Source organism: Bos indicus, chromosome 21 (genome assembly GCF_029378745.1).
Source record: "Bos indicus isolate NIAB-ARS_2022 breed Sahiwal x Tharparkar chromosome 21, NIAB-ARS_B.indTharparkar_mat_pri_1.0, whole genome shotgun sequence".
NCBI classification, from domain to species: Eukaryota; Metazoa; Chordata; class Mammalia; order Artiodactyla; family Bovidae; genus Bos; species Bos indicus.
In genome coordinates this window covers 69,194,995-69,217,516 of record NC_091780.1, presented here as the reverse complement: position 1 = coordinate 69,217,516, position 22,522 = coordinate 69,194,995, and the positions used below count along the sequence as shown (strand labels likewise).

The window sequence follows — 22,522 nt, the reverse complement described above, 5'->3', positions numbered from 1 at the left end:
CGAGGCCCCGGAGTCTCCTGCAGACTCCAGGCCACAGTGGCGGGGTCTCCTGCCCCGTGGGCCTCGGGTGTTGACGTGGAGGGCTGGTAACCAGTGGTCCTCAGCCCCTGCCCAGAGCTCCCTCTCTGAGCGTGTGTGACAGAGCAGGGTGGGCTCTGACTAGGTCGGGACACTTGCATTATGCCGGGGCGGTCGGGGGCCGTCTCTGTGGCCCTCGGCTGCGGCTCTGACCCCAGACACCACTTACCAGGGTGGCGTCCTGCAGCGCCTGCCTTTGAGGAATCTCGCGGCGAGGACCCTCCTGTCTGCCCTGCATGGCAGGCTTTCTGCAGTTGTGATGCATACGACTGCCTCCCCGCGTCCTGGCCCACCCGGGGCAGCGCCAGCTTTCTGAGTGCCAGCCTGGTGGGCGGGAGCCACGGCCCTGCGGTCTCCAAGCGTGTGGCGCAGTTGCCCGGCACACCCTGGGGCTCCCCTGGGGTGCCCGTGGGCAGTTGTCCCCCGGCGGCCCGTGCCCACAGTTCTCTCACACTCGCCTTCACGGTCCCGCCTGCGGTCCACCTGAAGCCAGCTTTGTATAAAGACCAGCCTTCTCTCCCCAGTGATGAGCTGCGTTCCCAGTGCCGTGTCTCCCTGGCCGGGCATGGGTCACTGGTACCCTCTGAAGCCCACGTGTCCCCAGGGGGGACCCCCGTGGGGTCATCTATGTTTTCAGGGAGCCAGCGCTGTCTTCCTGCTATTTTCCGGTCTGTGTCCCCATTCCTGGGCCTTCAGTCTCTGCGGGCAGATTTAGGAGGAGTTTCCTAAAAAAGCCTGCTGAGGCTCGGATTTGCAGGACACTGGTCTGGACACTCACCTGGGCACAGTCGGCCCAGCCGTGCTGACTGCGTCTCTTTATCGCATCGGTCAACGTCAGCATCCTTCCTTGGAGTCCTAAGACACGCACGCGCAGTCCACTCGGCAGGGCTTAACTCCCGGCTTGGCTGCTGTTTGGGCTGCAAGCTGTGGCTTACCTCCTGCGTGTTACCAGCAGTGTGGAGTCTTACCATGATTTCTGGAGGTTTATCTTGTGGCCCGTCAGTGCCAGAGGCTCTCGTGTTGAATTGCTTACATTTTCTACGAAGACGGTCGCATTATCCATGCATCATGAGGGTCTTCTCCAACTCTCCCTCCTCTGACTTCATTTTTTCTGTCCCACACATTTCCTGGGTCTTTCAACATTATGTTCAGCAGAGTGGTGGCGGGGGACAGTCTTGATTTACCTCTGATCTTGGGGAGTCTTAGATTTGTCCTTTAAGTCTGCTGTCTCCTGAGGGGTGTTTGAAGATTGAGTTTATCAAGTAAAAATGTTCTCTTGCATTCGAAGCCTTCCAGGAGTTCTTAGAGATTAATAGGTGTTGAGCTTTGTGCAGACCTTTGCTGTGTCTGCCGAGATCACTCATGTGGCTTTTTTCCTCCTTTGCTCTTTTCAGGAGACTCCGCTCCTCTAAGGGCGAGCTGTCCGGACCCTCTGGACCGGGGAGTGGTGTTATTTTGAAGCAGGGCTTGTGGACTGGCATGGATCATGAGGAACATCATTGCTTTATGAACCTCTCGGAAAGAAAAAGGGCTGCCTGTGAACCCAGGAGCCGGTGCCTGCGGGCACAGCCGGTGCCTGCGGGTACAGCCTGAGTTTACATTCGCCGGGTGCTCTCCGGACCTCTCTGACGCTGGTCTGCACAGCGCGTGCTTGTGCAAGCGGAAAAAGAGAGGAGACGGACGGACGGGCTCAGGAGGCCCTGGGGTCCTCGTGCCAGGAAGGGCGCTCCCGACCACTTCCCACCCTGAGCCTTCAGGCCCCTGTTTTCCGCACGGAATGGTCCCGGGTCCCCGTGAGGGTGGACAACGCTGTGCTCTGGAGAAGATTCACCCCTGCTGTGCCCAGCTTGACGCTGGTGCTTCTGGAAAGGTGGCAGACGCTTTCCAGAAACCATCTGGGACAGCGGTCAGACGGCGGCCCGGACTTGGGCTCCTTCCTCAGATGGCCGTCCTGAGCTTAGTCCCCCGACGGCCAGGCTTTGCCTCGCTGCCTCCCTGATGGAATGGGACGCTCCCCGGGGACCCCAGCTGTCCCGTGTCCCGCCCTGTCCCCCTTCCTTGGACACACACTGAGGTGGTTCTGCGTGGACCCCTGCAGGTGGCACAGCCTCGTGGTGAAGGGATGTCCCCACCAACACCGCCCTGTGAGCGGCCTCTGACCCTCTGGCCACACCCGCGTTCCTGGGGCTCCTCAGGGTCCCTGAGTCACTCGCCTGACTCACAGAGCCCAGAATGCTCTCTGCTCAGTGACGGTTTTATCATAAAGGATGCAGACCAGGACCAGCCGAACGAGGAGACGCCTGGGTGAGCCCCGAGCTGCTAGGCTGGCCCCTCGTGGCTCAGGACGGCCCCCTCCTGGCCCAGCCCTGCATCCTGCCCGGAAGCCCACCGGAGCAATTATCACGTGGCCTGACGGCCAGATCTGGGCCACGCAGCTGAGTTAGGCTCCAGCCCCCTCCCTCCCCTCCACGCTTGATCTGTCTGGTGTCGAGCCCCCCACCCCCTCCAAAGCCACTCATCAGCATGAGCTCAGGTGCGGCGCTGGGTCTGGGGTCTGGGGAGTACAGAGCACCACCCCCAGGGCTCCAGGAAGGAGCTCTTTGATTCCCCGTCCCCCTAGCCTGGCCCCAGGGAGGCATGTGACACCCTGCAGCTTGGGCGGAGGGAGGAGGGGAGGGAAGGTGCAGGAGGCACTGGATCCCGAAGACTTCTGTTCGTCATCCCCCATTCCGTTCAGAGTCACATGAGTGAACGGTGGTCTTTCCTGTTCTTTGATTGCGGACAGGCTTGTCCCAGCCTCTCACAGGGAGTGTGGAGAGCCTGGTCTCCAGGGGTACTGGGTACTGGGTACTGGGTACTGGGGGCATGATCCTGGGGCAGCCGTGAGGATGAGGTGCCCCCGGGGGAGAGGAGTGCTGCCCAGGGCCCCCAGGGAAGGCTGCCCTGCAGGATGCTGCCCTGGTTAGTGCTTCCTGCCCCTCGGCCGGGTCGCCCCACTGCCTGCCTGTGGGTTCACACACGTGGCCCCGTGCAGGGCGGAGAAGTCGGGTGGGAGGTGGGGGTGCAGGTCGGCGTGGCTGGGCTGTCAGGCTGCGCCCACGAGGTTGGGCACCCAGGGACGCTGCACGGGGTGTGGTGGGAGGTCTGAGGGGCTTCAGCAGAGCCTGTGCCTCCCCCTTGTCCTTTCCAGAGCGGGTGTCTCTGCAGGGGCGACGGGACCTGTGTCTGCCGTGTGGAGCCGGCTCTCACGGGAAGGCAGTGGGTGATGCCTCAGCCTGGTGCTCAGGGACACACACTGTCTGTGTCCCCCAGGTTCAGAGTGCCATGCAGTTCAAAGCACCGAGTGAAATGTCTGTGTCTACAGCTTGGGTGGGGAGGGCGTGGGCAGGGCTCAGGGCTGGGGGGGTGGGGTAGGGGGGTGGGGTAGGGGGGTGGGGTGGGTGGGCCCCAGCCAGGGCACGAAACTCGCGTGTGGCTGCAGCTGTCCTCCCCCCAGCCCACATGGACAGGAGCCCACTGTTGCGGCCGCCCGTGCCCCCTGCATGGCACCCCCTGTCCCGTGCTGCTCCTACCTGCCCTCCCAGCTGGTCTCGGGGAGGGTCCGGGCAGCTGCGGACTGTGAGTTGGGCTCACTTGGGGTTGCGAGCTGCCCCTCACTCGACAGGGTGTGCCCTGTCCTGCTTCCCTGCCATGTGCCACCTCTGGGGCCAGATGGCACCACCCAGAGGTGCTGGGGGACAGGCTGCTGGACTGAACCCAGTTTCCTCCCCTGCCAAGTTCCTGTTTGAAGCTTAGCCTCCAACATGGCTGTGTTTGGAGAGAGAAGGTAACTAAGATTAAGTGAGGTCAGGAGAAGGCTGCTTCGGTCCACTCTCTGCAGGGCTGAGGCCCGCAGCTCGGGTGAGGCCCACAGTGGGGCTGCAGAAACCCGGGCTGGGGCCAGGGGCGACCTAGGGTTTGGGGTCTCGGACAGCAGGTGGGCAGCCAGGTCTTCAGCCACTCTGCTGCCCACAGAGCCCGAGGGTCAACCCACGTTGGTGATTTTCCATGGTACACGGATGTTCTGATACAAGCATTTAATCAATGCTGCTGGGAGCGAGAATGGATTGGCTTGAAAGTGTCCAAAACCAGGCGGAGGACTTCAGAGTCTGGTGCGTGTCAGCAGGTGCAGGCCGGCCACGCCAATGCGGTGACGGCCAAGGCCGGGCCCTGGTGAAGCCAGTGTCGGCACCCAGCAGGAGGCCGCGTGCAGCGATAGAAGGCGCCCGAGACCCTCGTGGCCCCTGGACCGCATCCTCGGCCCGCTCTTCAGCTACGTGTCTTTTTCCTTTCCAGGTCGATTTTTTGTCAGAGTTGTTTTTATGTTCTGGATTCTAACAATTCACTAGTCACGCGCACGGCAATGCTTTTATCGAGTCTCTGTTTGCTTTTCACTCTGTTTGTGGGAAGCCTCTGGCGCTCGGAGCTTCACGTTCAAGCTGGACGGCTTATCAGTGCGCTCCTTACTGTCTGTCCTGTGCCTCATGTGAGAAGCCCTTCGCGTCACCAGCATCACACGCAGGCTCTGTTTCCTGTAAAAGGCTCACAGAAAAGCCTGAATGAACTTTTGGGCCAACCCAATGGTTTGGTTTTTCACGTTTCACAAAACGTAACAGTCTATAAGGCCATTTTCATCGCCCTGCAGCTCCGTGCACCTGTGGCGGAGGCCGGCACGGAACCGAACCCTCCTCCCGTGGAAAGGCGGTGTCCTTGCGGCACTTGTGAGACAAGCTGTTTTCACGCCTACGCTGTTCGGTGTGGCAGCCCAGAGCCACATGTGCCGTTCACACGTAAGCAAACCGACATGAAACAAAATTTAAAACTCGGTTTCTCAGACCCCGTTGGTGGTGTTTCAAATGCTCAGTGGTCACACGAGTGGATAATTATAAAAATGACTACAGGTAGGAAAGGTGTAGAAACACGATTCCGTGATTGCGTGAACGCACGTGGACATCAGCACTAATTAAGGTCATCCTTCTGAAGGATGGAAGATTTACAAAAACTGGCCACATTTCAGAAATACCAACCTGTGGGGCCTGCAAGATGCATTCTCTGCTGAAAGAGTAGTCAACTTAGAAATCAGTAGTAAATGATATTAGCAAACCCCACAGTTTCAGAATGAAAAAAAATGCTTCTAAATAGTCCAGCTTCAAAGAGGTGCTCGTACGGAAATGAGAAAATAGATCTGAACAGTAACTGCTTACCAAAACTAGTGGACGAAGCGGGGAGGAGCCCGTCTGTTTTATGCATTTTTGTGTAAATCCAGTATTTTGGGATCTTAGTTTCCTGACCAAGGATAGAACCCACACCCCCTGCAGTGGAAGCACAGACAGCCACCGGACTGCCAGGGAAGCCCGCATACCTGAGACACTTTGGTCTGGGACTTCCAGCCTCCAGGACTATGAGAAAAATAAATTTCTTAAAAATAATTTTTTGAGCCTCCTACTTTGAGATATTTCTTTATGGCAGCCCTAGCAAACTAAGACATATGCTTTTCTCTCTTTGCTTTTAATATATTTTCTTTATCATGAAGTTCGGCAGTTACACTGTGGTATAATTAGGTATGTGATTGATTTTAAAATTCTGCCTGGAACTTATGAGTCATGGATCTGAGAATCTACCTTTCATCAATTCTGGAAACTTCTCAGCCCCTGTCTTGCGGAAGAGAGCTCGCAGAGAGGGGCTGAGACTGCTGTCCTTAGCAAGTTCCGCTTGCAAGGGTGACCTGTGGCTGACCTGTGGGGTCGTGGGCTTCTGGAGTTCCCGCCACCTCTGGAAGTTGCTGTGGCTAAAGTGCTTGTGCAGACAGCGTGGTTTATTGAACCTCTGATAGATAGAGCCTGCTGGCATGAGCTGCTCCTGATAAAATCCCCGGGCCCTGGGGTCCGGGTGCTGAACCACAGCAACTAAAAAGGCTGCTTTTACTCTGTGCTTCTGATCGAGTTCTCTTCCTGCTAACAACCAAAGAGGAACCATACTTTGAGGCAGAAAGTCATTTTAACACTCCAGAATATCGGGTCTGATTTTAAAATGCTGAAACTCACTACTGTGATTCTGCACTAGGCGAATCTGCGTTCCACACACTCTGAGCCCTGCCCTGCACCCTTCGAGCATCCCCGTCCCCCAACAGTGGAGCACAGAATGGAACTAAGCATGCAAATGCTAAGCTAGGATTCCGAGGGTGGGGGAGAGAGGAAAGGATGTGGTATCTGGGTTAGTTCTGACATTTTGCAACTATGAAAGAGGCTGCAGCGAACAGCCTCGTGCCGTGGTATTTCCAGGGTGCGTCCTAGACCGTCTGGGTCATAAGGGAAGAACGTGTGTAGTGTCGTAAGACACGGCGCAGCTCCTGTCCCAAGCGTTTGTTCGTTTGCCTTCTCCCGGCTGTGTCGGGCGCCTCTTCCCCCACAGCCTCAGGGGCAGCATGAGTTGTCGCTCCTGGTCTCATCAATACGAAGTTGCATCTGAGTGTAGGGTTTTGTTTTTTGGGGCATGTGGTAGAATAACACCTGCATTTGTACCATTAACAAGAAAGCTCGTGAGTTTTTGTTTCTGTGTTTTGGCTGCGCTGGATCTTGGTTGCTGCGTGGGCTCTCCCCTAGTTGCACTCAGGGCTTCTAGTTGCAGCGGCTTCTCGTCTCGGGGCACAGGCTCTAGGGCGTGCCCGGTCAGTACTTGTGGCACACGGGCTTAGTTGCCCCTCAGCACGTGGGGTCTTCCCGGACCAGGGATCGAACCTGTGTCCCCTGCGTTGGCAGGCGGACTCTTCTCCACTGGACCACCGGGGAAGCACCTTGCCCACTTTAGCTCTGTGGTGCTGAGCACGCTGGCATTGTTGTGGAGCCAGCCCCGCCCTCGCCTCCTGGACTCTCCATCTCCCTGAATAGGCGCCCTGTCCCCGCCAAACACTGGCCTCTCACCCCTCCTCCCCAGCCCGGCCCTGCTGTCTGCTCTCGGCCCATGAATCTGACGCTCTAGGGCCCTCCTGTGAGACAGCTCTCTCCTCTGGTGACTGGCTTAGTTCAGCGAGTGTGATACCCTCAGGGTTTGTGCGAGTCGAAGCCTGTGTCAGGATTTTATTCATTTTTGAGGCTGAATACCTTACTGTGGTTTTAACTTGCATTCTTCCGTCGTGTGTGAGGTTGAACACTATTTCGTGTGTTTAAGGGCCAGTTTTACATCTTCGGGGGGAATTTTCTGTTCATGTTTTTCCTCCATTTGTTTCCAGTGGGTTTTTGTTCTCCCGTCTTCAATATTTAAGAACTTTTGATGTTGTTGTTTAGTCACTAAGTCGTGTCTGACTCTTTTGCGACCCTGTGGACTGTAGCCCATCAGTCTCCTCCATCCACGGGATTCTCCAGGCCAGAACACCGGAGTGGGTTGCCGTTCCTCCCCCAGGGGATCTTCCCAACCCAGGGGTCAAACCCACGTCTCCTGCATCGGCAGGTGGATTCTCTAACACTGAGCCACCAGGGAAGCCTGAATTAGGACTATTTCCCTTTTATCTCGACTTCCTTGGTGGCTCAGCTGGTAAAGAATCCACCTGCAATGCGGGAGACCTGGGTTCGATCCCTGGGTTGGGAAAAGCCCCTGGAGAAGGGAAAGGCTACCCACTCCAGTGTTCTGGCCTGGAGAAATCCATGGACTGTACAGTCCATGAGATGATACGTGCTATACATACTTTTTCTTAGTTTCCCAGTTAGTTATCTTTTGACTTTGCTTACAGTGCCTTTTTCTCGGCAAAATTTTAGCTTTTGTTTAGTCAGGTTTATAATCCTTTTCTCTTTTTGCCTCTGGATATTGAATCATAGTTAGAAATTCTTTCCCTGTGTCAAAGTGAATGGCATTCACTCCTAGTTCCTTCGGCACTGGTCTGGTTGGAGTTTACTGTTGGTATGGTGTGAGGCGTGGATCTAACTCACGTTTTTCCAAATGGCTTCTGAGTTGTCCCAGCACCATTTGTAAAAGGTGCGTCTTTTAAAAGAAGCCACTAAGCTTCCGGCGTGGCTGTGCTGTTTTGCATTCCCACCAGCAATGTCTGGATGAGCGACCCAGTGCTACTGTGGCATCAGCAGCATTTGGTGTTATGAATTTATTTTTGGCCATTTTGATATGTGTGGTTTTAATTTTTATTTTCCTAATTATTCATTATATTAAACATCTTTTGGTGTGCTTGTTTGCCATCTGTGTATCTTCTTTGGTGAGATGTCCACTTACGTCTTTTTCTCTTTTCCTTTTTTCTAAAACGTATTTATTTGGCTGCACTGGGTCTTGGTTACTGCATGCAGGCTTTCTCTAGTTGCGGCGAGCAGGCGCCGCTCTCTAGGCTGTGGTGTGCAGGCTTCTCATTGCGGTGGCTTCTCTTGTTGCAGAGCACAGGCTCTAGGCGCTTGGCTCAGTAGCTGTGGCCTGGGGGCTTAGGTGACCCAAGGCATGTGGAATCTGCAGCATGTGGGATTTCCCTGGACCAGGGACGGAACCCGTGTCCCCTGTATTGGAAGTCAGAGTCCTAGCCACTGGACCACCAGGGATGTCCTGCCTGTTTTCTAATTGGATTATTATTTTCTTCCTGTTTAGTTGGAGAGTTCTTTATATATTCTAGATACAAGCCCTTAGTCAAATATGTGGATTGCCAATATTTACTTCTGGTCTGTAATTTTTCTTATTCTCTTAACAGGGTTTTGCAGAGATAAAGATTTAAATTTTAATGAGGTCTAAAGTGGATAAAATGAGGTCCATTTTATCCACTTTGGGGACAGTTTCTTTTCAAACTAGAAATGTACTCATGACCCAACAACTGCTACTCTTTGGCATTTATATCAGAGAAATATACACTTAAGTTCATGCAAAAACCTGCCTGTGAATACTCACAACAACGCTATTGATAATGTCCCCAAATTAGGAACAGCTCCAGGCTCCTTCAGTGGGCAAGTGTTGAAATAACCTGGCAAGCACACAGCGGTAAGAGAAAGGGGCAGACTACCGACGCGCTGGGCGGGGCCTGCGGCAGCTGGGCGGGGCCCGCGGCAGCTGGGCGGGGCCTGCGGCAGCTGGGCGGGGCCCTGCCAAAGGGCCAGTGTCTGAGGCTGCCTGCGGTGCGGCTCCACTTACATAGCGCTCTCACAGAGTGATGCCATCAGAGGTGGAGGGCAGATGAGTGGTCGTCAGGAGGTCGGGTTTGGGGCGGGGAGGCTGGGGGGCTGTAGAAAGGTAGTCGAGGCCGCCCTGTGGAGCCCTCTGCAGCGTGATTGTGGTGGTGGGTGGACAAGGGCATGTGATGCATTAGGAAGCGCGTGTGACATGTTAGGAGGTGCATAGACCTCTCTCTCTCACACACACATCACACATGTGTAACTGGAGCAATCTAGATGGGCCTCGCGGATTCTACCAATGCCAGTTTCATAGTGTGGACACACTGCAGTTATGTAAGATGCCAACCTTGGCAGAGATGGGGTGTGTCTACTTGGGGCCTCCCTGGACATTTCTTTGCAAATTCTTGTGTCTATAATTATTTTAAAATAACATATTTAAAAACACACATAACATATAGTCAGAGCCCATCTTTGCTCCTATGATTTGAGATGCTGTCTTTACCATATACTAAGCTCTCCTGTATGCATATGCTTGTTTCTGGACTTTCTACTCCATTCCCCAAGTCTGTTCATCTACTGTTGCTCCAGTGCCCGGCTACAGCAGCTTTACGGTATGTTTTAAGATCTGATAGAGAGTGCTGCCTTATCGCTTTCTTTATCCCTCTCAAATATTTTCCTGGATCTATTTGTATATGTCCCTTTTTTCCCATACAAACTTCAACTTGTCTAGCTCCGTAAGAAGCCTTGTTGGCATTTTATTGAGATACCATTAAGTTTACATTATAAATTCACTGAGAGGGAACTTAAATCTTTATGTTGACTCATTTTATTCAAGAGCAGGGGATGTCTGGGACTTCCGTGGTGGAGCACTGGCTGTGACTGTGGTCCTTCTAATGGGGAGTGCGGATCAGATCCCTGGTTGGGGAACTCAGATCATGCACGCTGTACAGTGTGGCCAAAAACTAAAACAGAAAACAAAAAACAGGGAAGCCTTTCCACTAGCTTAAGTCCTTCAGCTTTAAAGAAAACATTTTAAAGTTTTCTTCATAAAGGTTTTGCACTTTTTGTTGGTTTTTTCCCCAAGAATTAATACTTAATCTTTGTTGCTACTGTAACTGGTGTTTTCTGTACCATTACATCCTCTAACTAGGCTCCCCTGGTGGCTCAGAGGATGAAGAATCTGCCTGCAACGTGGGAGACGCGGGTTTCATCTGTTAGTGTTTCAGGTTTCAGTTCAGTTCAGTCGCTCAGTCGTGTCCGACTCTTTGTGACCTAATGGACTGCAGCACGCCAGGCTTCCTTGTCCACCACCAATTCCTGGAGCTTGCTCAAACTCGCGTCCATCGAGTTGGTGGTGCCATCCAACCATCTCATCCTCTGTCATCCCCTTCTTCTGCCTTCAATCTTTCCCAGCGTCAGGGTCTTTTCCAATGAGTCAGTTTTAGCATCAGGTGGCCAAAGTATTGGAGTCTCAGCTTCAGCATCAGTTCTTCCAATGAATATTCAGGACTGATTTCTTCTAGGATTGACTGGTTTGATCTTCTTGCAGTCCAAGGGACTCTTAAGAGTTTTCTCCAACACCACAGCTCAAAAACACCAGTTCTTTGGCACTCAGCTTTCTTTATGGTCAAACTCTCACATCCATACATGACTACTGGAAAACCGTAGCTTTGACTACACAGACCTTTGCTGGCAAAGTAATGTCTCTGCTTTTTAATATGCTGTCTAGGTTTGTCATAGCTTTTCTTTCAAAGAGCAAGCATCTTTTAATTTCATGTCTGCAGTCACCATCTGCAGTGATTTTGGAGCCCAAGAAAATAAAGTCTGTCACTGTTTCCATTGTTTCCTCATCTATTTGCCATGAAGTGATGGGACTGGATGCCATTATCTTAGTTTTTGAATGTTGAGTTTTAAGCCAGCCTTTTCACTCTCCTCTTTTGCTTCATCAAGAGGCTCTTTAGTTCCTTTTTGCTTTCTGCCATAAGGGTGATGTCATCTGCATATCTGAGGTCATTGATATTTTTCCAAGCAATCTTGATTCCAGCTTGTGCTTCATCCAGCCTGGCATTTTGCAAGATGTACTCTGCATAGAAGTTAAATAAGCAGGGTGCCAATATACAGTCTTGATGTACTCCTTTCCCAATTTGGAACCAGTCTGTTGTTCCATGTTTTGTTCTAACTGTTGCTTCTTGACCTGCATATAGATTTCTCAGGAGGCAGGTAAGGTGGTCTGGTATTCCCATCTCTTTCAGAATGTTCTGCAGTTGGCTGTGATCCACACACTCAAAGGCTATGAAGGCTATTGGTTTCCATATGTTAACTCTACATTCTGCTACCTTGCTGAAATATTTAATTATTTGAGTTAGTTTTATCACTGGTTCCTTATGAGTGTTCTAGAAATATGAGCCTATCATTTATAAATATAGTTTAAATTCTTTTCTGTCAGATGTTAAAGAATCTGCCTGCAATGCAGAAGACCTGGATTCAATCCTTGAATTAGGAAGATTCCCGTAGAGAAGGGAATGCTACTGACTCCAGTATTCTTGCCTGGAGAATCCCATGGATAGGGGAGCCTGGCAAGCTGCAGTCCACGGGGCTGCAAAGAGTCGGACATGACTGAGTGACTGACACTTTCACTTTCACATGCTTCTGTTTAATTTCTCTTATCTAATTGCATTGGCTAGTACCTCTAGAACAACATTTAATAGGGGCAGAGACACTAGACATCCTTGCTTTATTCCTAATCTTAGAGGCAAGTCTTCTTAATATTGAGCCAAGTCTGTATTCCTGAAATAAATCTCACTCAGTTGTGGAGCGTTGTTTTCTGTATGTTGGATTCTGTTTGCTGCAGCTTCACCTAGTGCTTTTGCATCACTATTATAGGTGATACTGGTTTGTCATTTTCTTTTTTATACTGTATTTATAAGATTTCAGTGCGTCACTAAAGGGATTTATACGTCTGCCTTCTTTTTCAACGATCTGAAAAATTTATGAAACATTAGAACTATTTGGTCTTTGAAAATTTGGTAGAAATTCCCTGTGAAACCGTCTGGGTGCGGGGAGCCGGCGGGAGGCACTCCGCCCGTGGCAAAGGTCATGAGGAAGGAGGCTCGACATACGCAAAGGCGGGATCGAGCCTCAGGAGTCCCCCTGGAAATCCTCGAGCATCTACCCCCATAACCAGAGCCTGCCTGCTTTACTACTTTGTGCTCTCACCTACACCTCTGACTTTACAGGGGGCTGTCCCCCACCACCTCTTTCAGAGAAGGAGTTAACCTAGAGCTCCAGTTAATAAAAACTCCTGGGCATGACAAGAGTGTTTTAACCTACAAACTCCTCTGAAGGTTCTCTGGCCTGCCTGACAGGCTTGTCCGGCCACATGTGATTGCTCACAGCCTCCCAACCGTGAGAGGCACGAGATGCTTTAAACCTTCTAAAAACAGGTTCCTTAGAAAAGTTAGAAAACCATTAGTATAAGTGTAGTGGGCTGATTAGAAATTGTATTGGTGAAGGGTTTTTCATTTGTTGAGCCAATGTTTACTGCCAAGTCTCCACATCCCCTGCCCTTACCACATTAATGAATATATAGAAGAAATAAACATTAACCTTTGATATAAATCACGTTAGACCTTAGGCTAAGTAAATTCTTTCCTTAATTAAAACCCACTACACCCTCACCCTATAGGAATGTAACTTTATTTGGGTGGCATCTGTTTTAAGAGTAATCACCCCTGGAGAAATAAGTGTCCTGGTTGACTGACCGCTGTCACAAGGAGAGGGTCATAAATTGTCAGCAGGCCCCCTGGCCAGAAGATGATGTAACACCCCTAAGACCTCTGTATACATTTGTATGAAGCACCTGACTTTGATAAAAGTCAGGACTGCTGACTCCGTGTGACTTTTGCATAACATCTCAGTGTATAAAAGTAGACCATGGAAAATAAAGAATTGGGATCAGTTCCTCGAAAGACTGGTCTCCCCATGTCTCTCTCTCTCTCAAACTCTGGCTGAGTCTCCATCTGGAGCGAGGAACCCACCATGCTTACTAATTTTGCTGGCTTCTAAGATCCGACCGGGGAGGCCTCAGTGTCTCCTCTCCTTCGGGAGAACGGAAGGACGCCTGCGGCCTATGTAAGTGGTGCAAGCTTCTTGTCTTGAAGTTTTATTGGTCTCCCGCGTAAACCAAGCTACTCAGCCTCTTTTCTCCACTGAATTTTCCTACTGAGCTATCCTCATTCTATTACTCTTTACATCTTTAATTAATATCTAATTGAAGCTATTGTATCCTGATCCTCGCCGACGCCGTCCCCGCTTCAAATACCCTGGATCAGCCGGGGCTGGACCCCAGCAGTCTGGCCCTGATGGTTTTTTTAATGGGGAAGTTCCTTGACAACTTTCTCAGTTTCTTCTCTGAAAATTATTCTGTTTATTTTTCTATCTCTGGTTAGGTCAATTTTGGTAACAGGCAATTGTTTAGGTGAATGCATGCGTGCTGTGTGCTTTTTTAGACAGGGACACAATTTAACCTGAAACATCGGGGTTTTAAATTTTATTTGCATGGATGTCTACAAAGTGGTCCCATGATTTTAAACATTTCTTATGCTCCAATGGTTAGTTTCTTTTGCTCCAATGGTTAATTTCTTCTTGTCATTTCTTATTTTGTATTTGATCTTTTCCCTTTTTTATGTTCAAATTAGTTAGTAGTTGCCTATTTTGTTAATTTTAAAAAATCAGGGTTTTGATTTATTAATCTGCCAGTGTTTTTCTGTTCTCTAACTCATTAATTTGAACTTTTATCTTCATTATTTCATTCCTTGAGCTTTTTTTGGTTTAGTCTGTGGTTCTTTTTTCTAGATATTTGAGCTGGCAATTTTGTTCCTTCTTTCTTTCATGTTTATTGATAAAAGTGTTTGGAGCTATGAATTTTCCCCTTGATCACCACTTTAAATATACCCCTGGGAACCCTATATGTGGCATTTTCCCTATTGTTATTTTTAAAATAAAGTACACAATCTCAATGTGTATTTCTACTTTCATTTAAGAATTGTTTGGTTCCAAAGAGAAAATGTCCCAGAGGAAGGGCCTTTCCCCCCCTCACGTTGTTGTTAAATTCCAGTTTCATGTTATGAGCTGATTTTTTATTGTAATACCTCTACTTTATGGAGCTTACTGATGTTTTATGACCCCATCTAGGACCAGTTTCTGTGACTGCTCCATGAGTGCCTGAGAAGGGTCTCCCTAGGCCTATGGCAGGTGTGTGTGTGCCTGTGTGTGTATGTGTGTGCATGTGTGTGTATGTGTGTGCATGTATATGTGTATGTATGTGTATATGCATGTACGTGTGTCCGTATATGGCATGTGTTTATGCGTGTCTGTATATGTGTGCGTGTGTATGTATGTATGTGCAGGTATGTGTGTGCATGTGTGTGCATGTGAGTGTGAGTGAGTGTGTGTCTGTATATCTGCATGTGTGTTTATGTGTGTGTCTATGTGTATGTATGTGTGCACGGGTGTGTGTCTGCCTGTTGTATGTATCTGCATGTGTATGTGTGTGCATGTGTGTATGTGTGTGTCTGGGTCTGCATGTGTCTCTGTGTGTTCATGTGTGCATGTGCGTGTGTGTGGATGTGAGACCTGTCCACAAGCCCTGCCCTGTGGGGCGGATGTGAAGCCGTCTGTCTCCTGTGGAGGAGTGTGTGCATGTGTGTGTCTCTGTGTGCCTCGGTGTATCTCCTGGTTAGAGTCACGTGTTCTTCTTTCCTTGTCCTCGTGTCCATCTGGTCCTGCGAGGATGCGTGAGGTCGAGTCCTCCTTGTGTCTGCACGACCCCTTGGCTCCCTGAGTTTCTCCTTCAGTCAGCTGGCTGTGCTGTTACTTCCTGCGTGACGGTCCCGGCTTGTTTGGAGCTGCGTCTGCTTGCGTTAGAGGCCTTCGTCACGTGTAATGCTTTCTGCTCTGACGCGCACTTTGTCTGCCTCTTTCCTCACAGCGTCCGTGTGTCCATCGCACCTTTTTAGGTGGGTCCCTCCTGTAGCGTATTGAGCAGGCTCGTGAGCCTAATTGAGTATTTTTCTTTAATGGATGCCCGGAACCCGTTAACGCTTATTGCTGTGGCTTGCGAGTTTGGTGCTGGCCGTCGCGGTCTGTAACTGTGTGCGTATCATCATGTTTGGCTTATTGCTGTGGCTTGCGAGTTTGGTGCTGGCCGTCGCGGTCTGTACCTGTGTGCGTATCGTCATGTTTGCATTTGCTGTGGGTTCTCTGCTCCTTTTGCTGTTGTTTTTGTGTGGCTTTGTCTTTCGTTGCCGTGATGCCCTCCGGCTCGTACTTGCTGAGTGCCTGTGGTTTCCTGTTTTCTTATTTACGCCCTCACTGCTGGCTTGTCAGTTTCTGGTGATAACTCCCGCCCCTTGCTGTCTGTGCAGCGCAGACGAACACGTTCTCTTTTCCTCTCTCCTACGAAGGCCTGCTTCTAAGCGTGGCCTTATTCCTATCATGACACACACGTAGTATTACTGAACTAATGTTCCACCCCCCTCCCCTCCACCACATTGGTCCAGCTGAAGTCTTCTGAGTCATCCTTTGGGTTGGATGAAGTTAATCATCTGGAAGTTTCCTCAAAAAGGGCTCCTGGTTCAGCATTTCCTAAGTTCTAATATGTTTGAAACCGTTTCCTATGGCCTTGATACTTGAAGGACACCTTGACTGGATATGGATACACTTTTGTATCTAAACTTATTTATCTCATGCTGAGCGTAAGTAGGCATGGGATCCTGAACAGCTAAGCATGAGATCTCTGGGTTAGAGGAAGGCCTTGGGTTTGCTTGCAGAATATCTCCGCATCTGCTCCCAGTCACGGGTCCCCACTAGGGGCAGCAGACGAGAGTAGCATGGACCCTGTCATGCAGAAGGAGATTTGCCCGCTGGAGACGGACCCAAAATTATGAATCCTGTGGCTCATATATGAACCACTATACAGATTACTCGCTCCCCAGCCCGGTGCTCACCTCCCCAGGAGCCCGGGAGAAGAAGCTTCTCTTTCTAATGCAGAGAACAGAAGGGACCGGCCCTCGTTTACCACCTTGGGGATGTAATGGGATAGCTCTCAGTTTTATCCCATTTTGAAGTGTAAAGACGTGGCAAAGGGAGAGAGACCTGGATCCTCTCCCCCGGGTACGTCACCGTCTGAACCTTCAAGGCTGGTCTGCCCCCCTGGCAGCATGTAACCCAAGTCACCCACACTTTCGGCTCAGAAACCCACAGCGTTGCAGAAACAAGAAGTGTTTTCTCTACAGATGCAGACTCCTTGGTTCAGACTTGGGTGTTTTGGGAAGATTGCCCCACTGCTGCCTTGCTGTTACTTCTGATGCCAGGAGAGCTCTTTCGCTCTTCTGAGTCGTCTTGGGTTGTTCCCGGAAGTGTGGGTGTTTCTTCAGGAAGCGTCTCAGAGTCGATCATTGCAGGCCAGTCCTCCCCAGTATCCTCGGGGTGGGCTTTCACCTTCAGGAAGCGTCTCAGAGTCGATCATTGCAGGCCAGTCCTCCCCAGTATCCTCGGGGATGGGCTTTCACCTTCAGGAAGCGTCTCAGAGTCGATCATTGCAGGCCAGTCCTCCCCAGTATCCTCGGGATGGGCTTTCACCGTGTGACTCTGGGCTCTACTTCTGGCCCTTTCCTGGGCTGTGACCGTGAATACTGTTCCTGCCCGTCTCCGTCCTTAGAGGCTGCACTTGCGCCTTGGAATCCCTTCTTTGCTGGTGCTTCTCACCCCCTCTTTCTCCCTGGCATCCTTTCACTTCCTGCATGATCTAGTTTTCAGGCTCCTGGTTGCCTGCCCCCTTTCCCTGATGCCTTTATTCAGTCTGCTCTTTCTTGAGTGTCTTGACTTTGATCTTTACTTCATGGATGATTTTCCCTGTTCCTTCTTTTTCTCTTCTGATCTCCACCAACCTTTTCACTTCTTTTTTTTTTTTTTCAACCTTTTCACTTCTTCCCACTTTTGTCTATCTGTGTTTTTATTTTTTATTTTTATTTATTTATTTTTTATCTGTGTTTTTAGAGTTTGAATTTCTGACTCAAGATGGTTTCTGTATCCCTCAATGCTTTTTTGAGTATGAGGTTCGTGACATTGTACAGGAGACAGGGATCAAGACCATTCCCATAGAAAAGAAATGCAAAAAAGCAAAATGGCTGTCTGAGGAGGCCTTACAAATAGCTGTGAAAAGAAGAGAAGCGAAAAGCAAAGGAGAAAAGGAAAGATACAAGCATCTGAATGCAGAGTTCCAAAGAATAGCAAGAAGAGATAAGAAAGCCTTCCTCAGCAATCAGTGCAAAGAAATAGAGGAAAACAACAGAATGGGAAAGACTAGAGATCTCTTCAAGAAAATCAGAGATACCAAGAGAACATTTCATGCAAAGATGGGCTCAATAAAGGACAGAAATGGTATGGACCTAAGAGAGGCAGAAGATATTAAGAAGAGGTGGCAAGAATACACAGAAGAACTGTACAAAAAAGATCTTCACGACCCAGATAATCATGATGATGTGATCACTGACCTAGAGCCAGACATCCTGGAATGTGAAGTCAAGTGGGCCTTAAAAAGCATCACTACAAACAAAGCTAGTGGAGGTGATGGAATTCCAGTTGAGCTATTTCAAATCCTGAAAGATGATGCTGTGAAAGTGCTGTACTCAATATGTCAGCAAATTTGGAAAACTCAGCAGTGGCCACAGGACTGGAAAAGGGCAGTTTTCATTCCAATCCCAAAGAAAGGCAATGCCAAAGAATGCTCAAACAACCGCACAATTGCACTCATCTCACACACTACTAAAGTAATGCTCAAAATTCTCCAAGCCAGGCTTCAGCAATTTGTGACCTATGAACTTCCTGATGTTCAAGCTGGTTTTAGAAAAGGCAGAGGAACCAGAGATCAAATTGCCAACATCCGCTGGATCATGGAAAAAGCAAGAGAGTTCCAGAAAAACATGTATTTCTGCTTTATTGACTATGCCAAAGCCTTTGACTGTGTGGATCACAATAAACTGTGGAAAATTCTGAAAGAGATGGGCATACCAGAGCACCTGATCTGCCTCTTGAGAAATCTGTATGCAGGTCAGGAAGCAACAGTTAGAACTGGACATGGAACAACAGACTGGTTCCAAATAGGAAAAGGAGTTCGTCAAGGCTGTATATTGTCACCCTGCTTATTTAACTTATATGCAGAGTACATCATGAGAATCTTCCATCATGGACTGGAAGAAGAACAAGCTGGAATCAAGATTGCTGGGAGAAATATCAATAACCTCACATATGCAGATGACACCACCCTTATGGCAGAAAGTGAAGAGGAACTAAAAAGCCTCTTGATGAAAGTGAAAGTGGAGAGTAAAAAAGTTGGCTTAAAGCTCAACATTCAGAAAACGAAGATCATGGCATCCGGTCCCATCACTTCATGGGAAATAGATGGGGAAACAGTGGAAACAGTGTCAGACTTTATTTTTCTGGGCTCCAAAATCACTGCAGATGGTGACTGCAGCCATGAAATTAAAAAGACTCTTACTCCTTGGAAGGAAAGTTATGACCAACCTAGATAGCATATTCAAAAGCAGAGACATTACTTTGCCAAGAAAGGTCCGTCTAGTCAAGGCTATGGTTTTTCCAGTGGTCATGTATGGATGTGAGAGTTGGACTGTGAAGAAAGCTGAGTGTAAAAGAATTGATGCTTTTGAACTGTGGTGTTGGAGAAGACTCTTGAGAGTCCCTTGGACTGCAAGGAGATCCAACCGGTCCATTCTAAAGGAGATCAGCCCTGGGTATTCTTTGGAAGGAATGATGCTAAAGCTGAAACTCCAGTACTTTGGCCACCTCATGTGAAGAGTTGACTCATTGGAAAAGACTCTGATGCTGGGAGGGATTGGGGGCAGGAGGAGAAGGGGACGACAGAGGATGAGATGGCTGGATGGCATCACTGACTCGATGGACATGAGTCTGAGTGAATTCTGGGAGTTGGTGATGGACTGGCGTGCTGCGATTCATGGGGTCGCAAAGAGTCGGACACGACTGAGCGACTGAACTGAAGTAAAGAACCCTGCTTCTTACAGGAGAAGCAAGATACTGGAGCTTGCTCTCTGAGTCGGGAAGATCCCCTGGAGGAGGAAGTAGCAACCCACTCCAGTATTCTTGCCTGGAGAATCCCCATGGACGGAGGAGCCTGGTGGGCTACAGTCCATGGGGTTGCAGAGAGTTGGACACGACTGAGCGACTAAGCATGCATGCGATTCAGTTTGGAGTATTGCCTCACAGTATTTTAATGCTTCATGTTTTTTCCCAGGAAGTTTTTATTTTTTTGTTTGAATCAGCCAAATTGTGTCAATGTTCATGGTATGATTTTTGTAATAAGGTGGCTCAGATGGTAAAGAATCTGCCTGCAACGCAGGAGACCTGTGTTCGATCCCTGGGTCTGGAAGATCTGCTGGAGAAGGAAATGGCTACCCACTTCAGTACTCTTGACTGGAGAATTCCACGGACAGAGGAGCCTGGCAGGCTACAGTCCATGGGGTGACAAAGAGTCGGACACGACTGAGCGGCTAACACTTTCACTTTCACCTCAGAATAGAGGTAATTTTGATCTGTTCATTTTGTGGATTTGGAGTGGGAGTGTTGACAAGATTTCTGGTTCAGTGGCCCCTCTTGCATCTGTGCAGCAAACAGCGAAGTCCGGGTTCCTGAACAGATTTATTTCTGGTGGTGGTGGGAGGGGGACAGGTCCCCTGAACTTCGCTTCAGCCTTTCCAAGGGGACCTGGAACCTCCATGTTGTACTCCTTTCTGCCTTTGCCACGTGACTCCTACAGGGCAGGTCTTCCTTCTGTTTTGCTTCTCCTGACGCGTTGCTTCTCAAAGATCCCACTTGACACGGGCGTCTCCGCAGTCGGTGCCCTGATGCGTGGCATGCGTGTTGTTGTGCAGGCACGTGGGGCCGCCCGCTGCCCTGTTGCCGGGGGTTCTGTTCTGCGCCAGCTGTTCGGCCAGCCCTCGTCTGCACCCGCCTGCCCCCCGTCGTCCTGGACTGCTCTCACTGCTGCAGAGCAGGGGCAGCCTGCCTGCTGGCGTCTCGTCCTCTCTCCTTTCTTTTGCACTTACAGTTGTTTTGAAGTCGAGGCAGTCTCGTCTTCCAGTCGTGCCGAGGGCGCGGTTTCCGTCCGGTCGTGTTCGTTCTTGCTCTTCGCTGTTTCTGGCGGCTCTGCAGGGGATGCAGACCCAGGCCGCTTCCATCCTCTTTGGTTCCCCAAGTCCTATTCCGGGAGCTTTAGGGCACATTTCTTATGTGAGTGATTTAAAGATCCCATTCATGTGCTTAAGACTCAGTGGGTTTTATTTTCTAATGTTTTGTCTTGTTTGAAACTTTCTTTCTGCTGGCTTGTGGGCCTTCTCTTACTGGCTTTCAGAAGGTCTTTATGTATTCGGAGCAGTGTGACATGTCTGCATGACTTCCCCCAGGTTCTTAGGTTTCCTGTTGATTTTGCTGATGGAGAGATGTTGGCAGCGCTGAGTGCAGGGCGAGCTGTTAGGCCTTGACTTTCACTTGGGGATAGGAGGTTTGAGAGCAGGACCTGCGTGTATGGAGGAAGGAGGCAGGATTCAGGGAGGAGGATCCGGGGGCAGAGTGCTGAGGAGGAAGGGGAAGGAGGCGGCAGAGAGGGGCCCACGGACTGCGGAGGAAGAAGACAGGAGAGTGTACGGTGGGGGTCCGGCTGGAGTGGTGACAAATGGGGATGTGAGGGCATTATCTGCACAGCCTTGCAGAGTGGGAGACTATTTGCATAAATATTGTTTGCAAAAAGCAATTAACGGTTCATTTACATGCAGCGAACCAGCAATTTGCACTTTTTTTTCAGGAACAATTTCTTTGCTTCTGTGCACAAATTCGATGCATTGCAATTGGCCTTTGATTGTGGGGCCTGGCAGTTTTTTATGTTTGGTTCTTCTCTTGGTTTCCTGGGCTATAAACATTTTCTTTTTAAAAAGGAAGTGCCAAATAAAGGGCGGAAGTTCTCCAAACTTGTGCTCCCTGCACTGGTCCCTTTACCCTCTCCTGCACCCTGTCTCATCCCCCCAACCCCCGGATGTTCTCCACCTGGAGACTGTTTCCACGTTCTGTCTGTGGCCGCAGCCTTCTCACAACAGTGAGTGGGGACATCTGCTCTGTGGGTGGCAGACAAAGCCGTCCCTGGGTGTGGGACAACCTAGAAATCAGACATGCTTTTGCTCAGGGCACGGAAAGGGCCCTCAGTTCCATAAGGGCTTGCCCCCACCCTACGCAAGCTGTTTCCTTGATGTCTTATGAAGGGGATGCCCAAAAGGGGATGCTTGTGTGTAAATGAAGCTTTCTCACCTGGGCACTGATTGGCTGCACTTGCCCCCTGCTCCGCCCCCCCAACCTGGGGTCAACCTCAGTGATCACGGGTCTGTCTAAACTAGGATCAGCGACTGGGATCTTGCTTTTAAAATACAGGGCATGTCCGGGTGTCTGGTGGCTCTGGGAGGGGTATGGAGCACTCAAGCCCGGTCTGGACCCAATAACCTCCACCAGGCATGACCTGCCCTTCCACTTTTACTGGAGACTGAAGACTCAGCCTTTAGCCTTCCTTTTGTAAAAGAGAAAAAAAAATAACCTGGACAAGGAAGACTTTATTCAAGACTATTGCAATAGAAGAGAGAGACTGGGCTCAACTCTGAAAACACAGGGACAGGCGGGCAGGGTGAGGGAACGGATGGAAGGTTAGAGGGACGCGGCACGTATCCCAGGTGGGAGACGTGGAGCTCGGCTGGGTATTGGGAGTTGGGGATTCTTTTTATTTGTTTGCTTGGCTGTTGTTTGGTCACCATGCTGTGTCCCACTCTCTGCAACACCATGGACTGTAGCATGCCAGGCTTCCCTGTCCTTCACCATCTCCCGGAGTGTGTTCCGATTCACGCCCATTGGGTTTGGCTGTGCTGGGTCTTAGTTCTGGCATGTGGGGTCTAGTTCCCTGACCAGACGTGGGACCTGGGCCCTCTGCATTGGGAGCGCAAAGTCTTAGCCACTGCGCCACCAGGGAAGTCCTGGGGGAGGTGGATTCTTGATGAGCTGGGCTCAGCCGGCCAAGGACAGGCTGATTTGTGAAGAGTGCGCAGAGGTGACTGAGGTTCGGTCGCGAGAGGCTGAGTCGCCCCCAACGGTGTGGCAGGTGACCCAGCAGGGGCCTCATGGGAGAAGCCGCAGCTAAGGTGAGCTCACCGTCAAACATTGCCCAGTTTCCAAGGGATGTGAGC

The 22,522-nt window shown here is 50.2% G+C and overlaps 1 protein-coding gene across 1 annotated transcript in view; it reads left to right on the top strand.

The window, feature by feature from the left end:
* The first annotated feature begins 1,507 nt into the window (after positions 1-1,507).
* TMEM179 (transmembrane protein 179) overlaps positions 1,508-22,522 on the top strand; it is a 43,034-nt gene continuing 22,019 nt past the window's right edge. Inside the window, exon 1 of the mRNA XM_070775851.1 lies at positions 1,508-2,382. Within this exon, the coding sequence (XP_070631952.1) occupies positions 2,201-2,382 (182 nt within the window). The 5' untranslated portion in view covers positions 1,508-2,200. The remainder of the gene's footprint in view (positions 2,383-22,522) is intronic.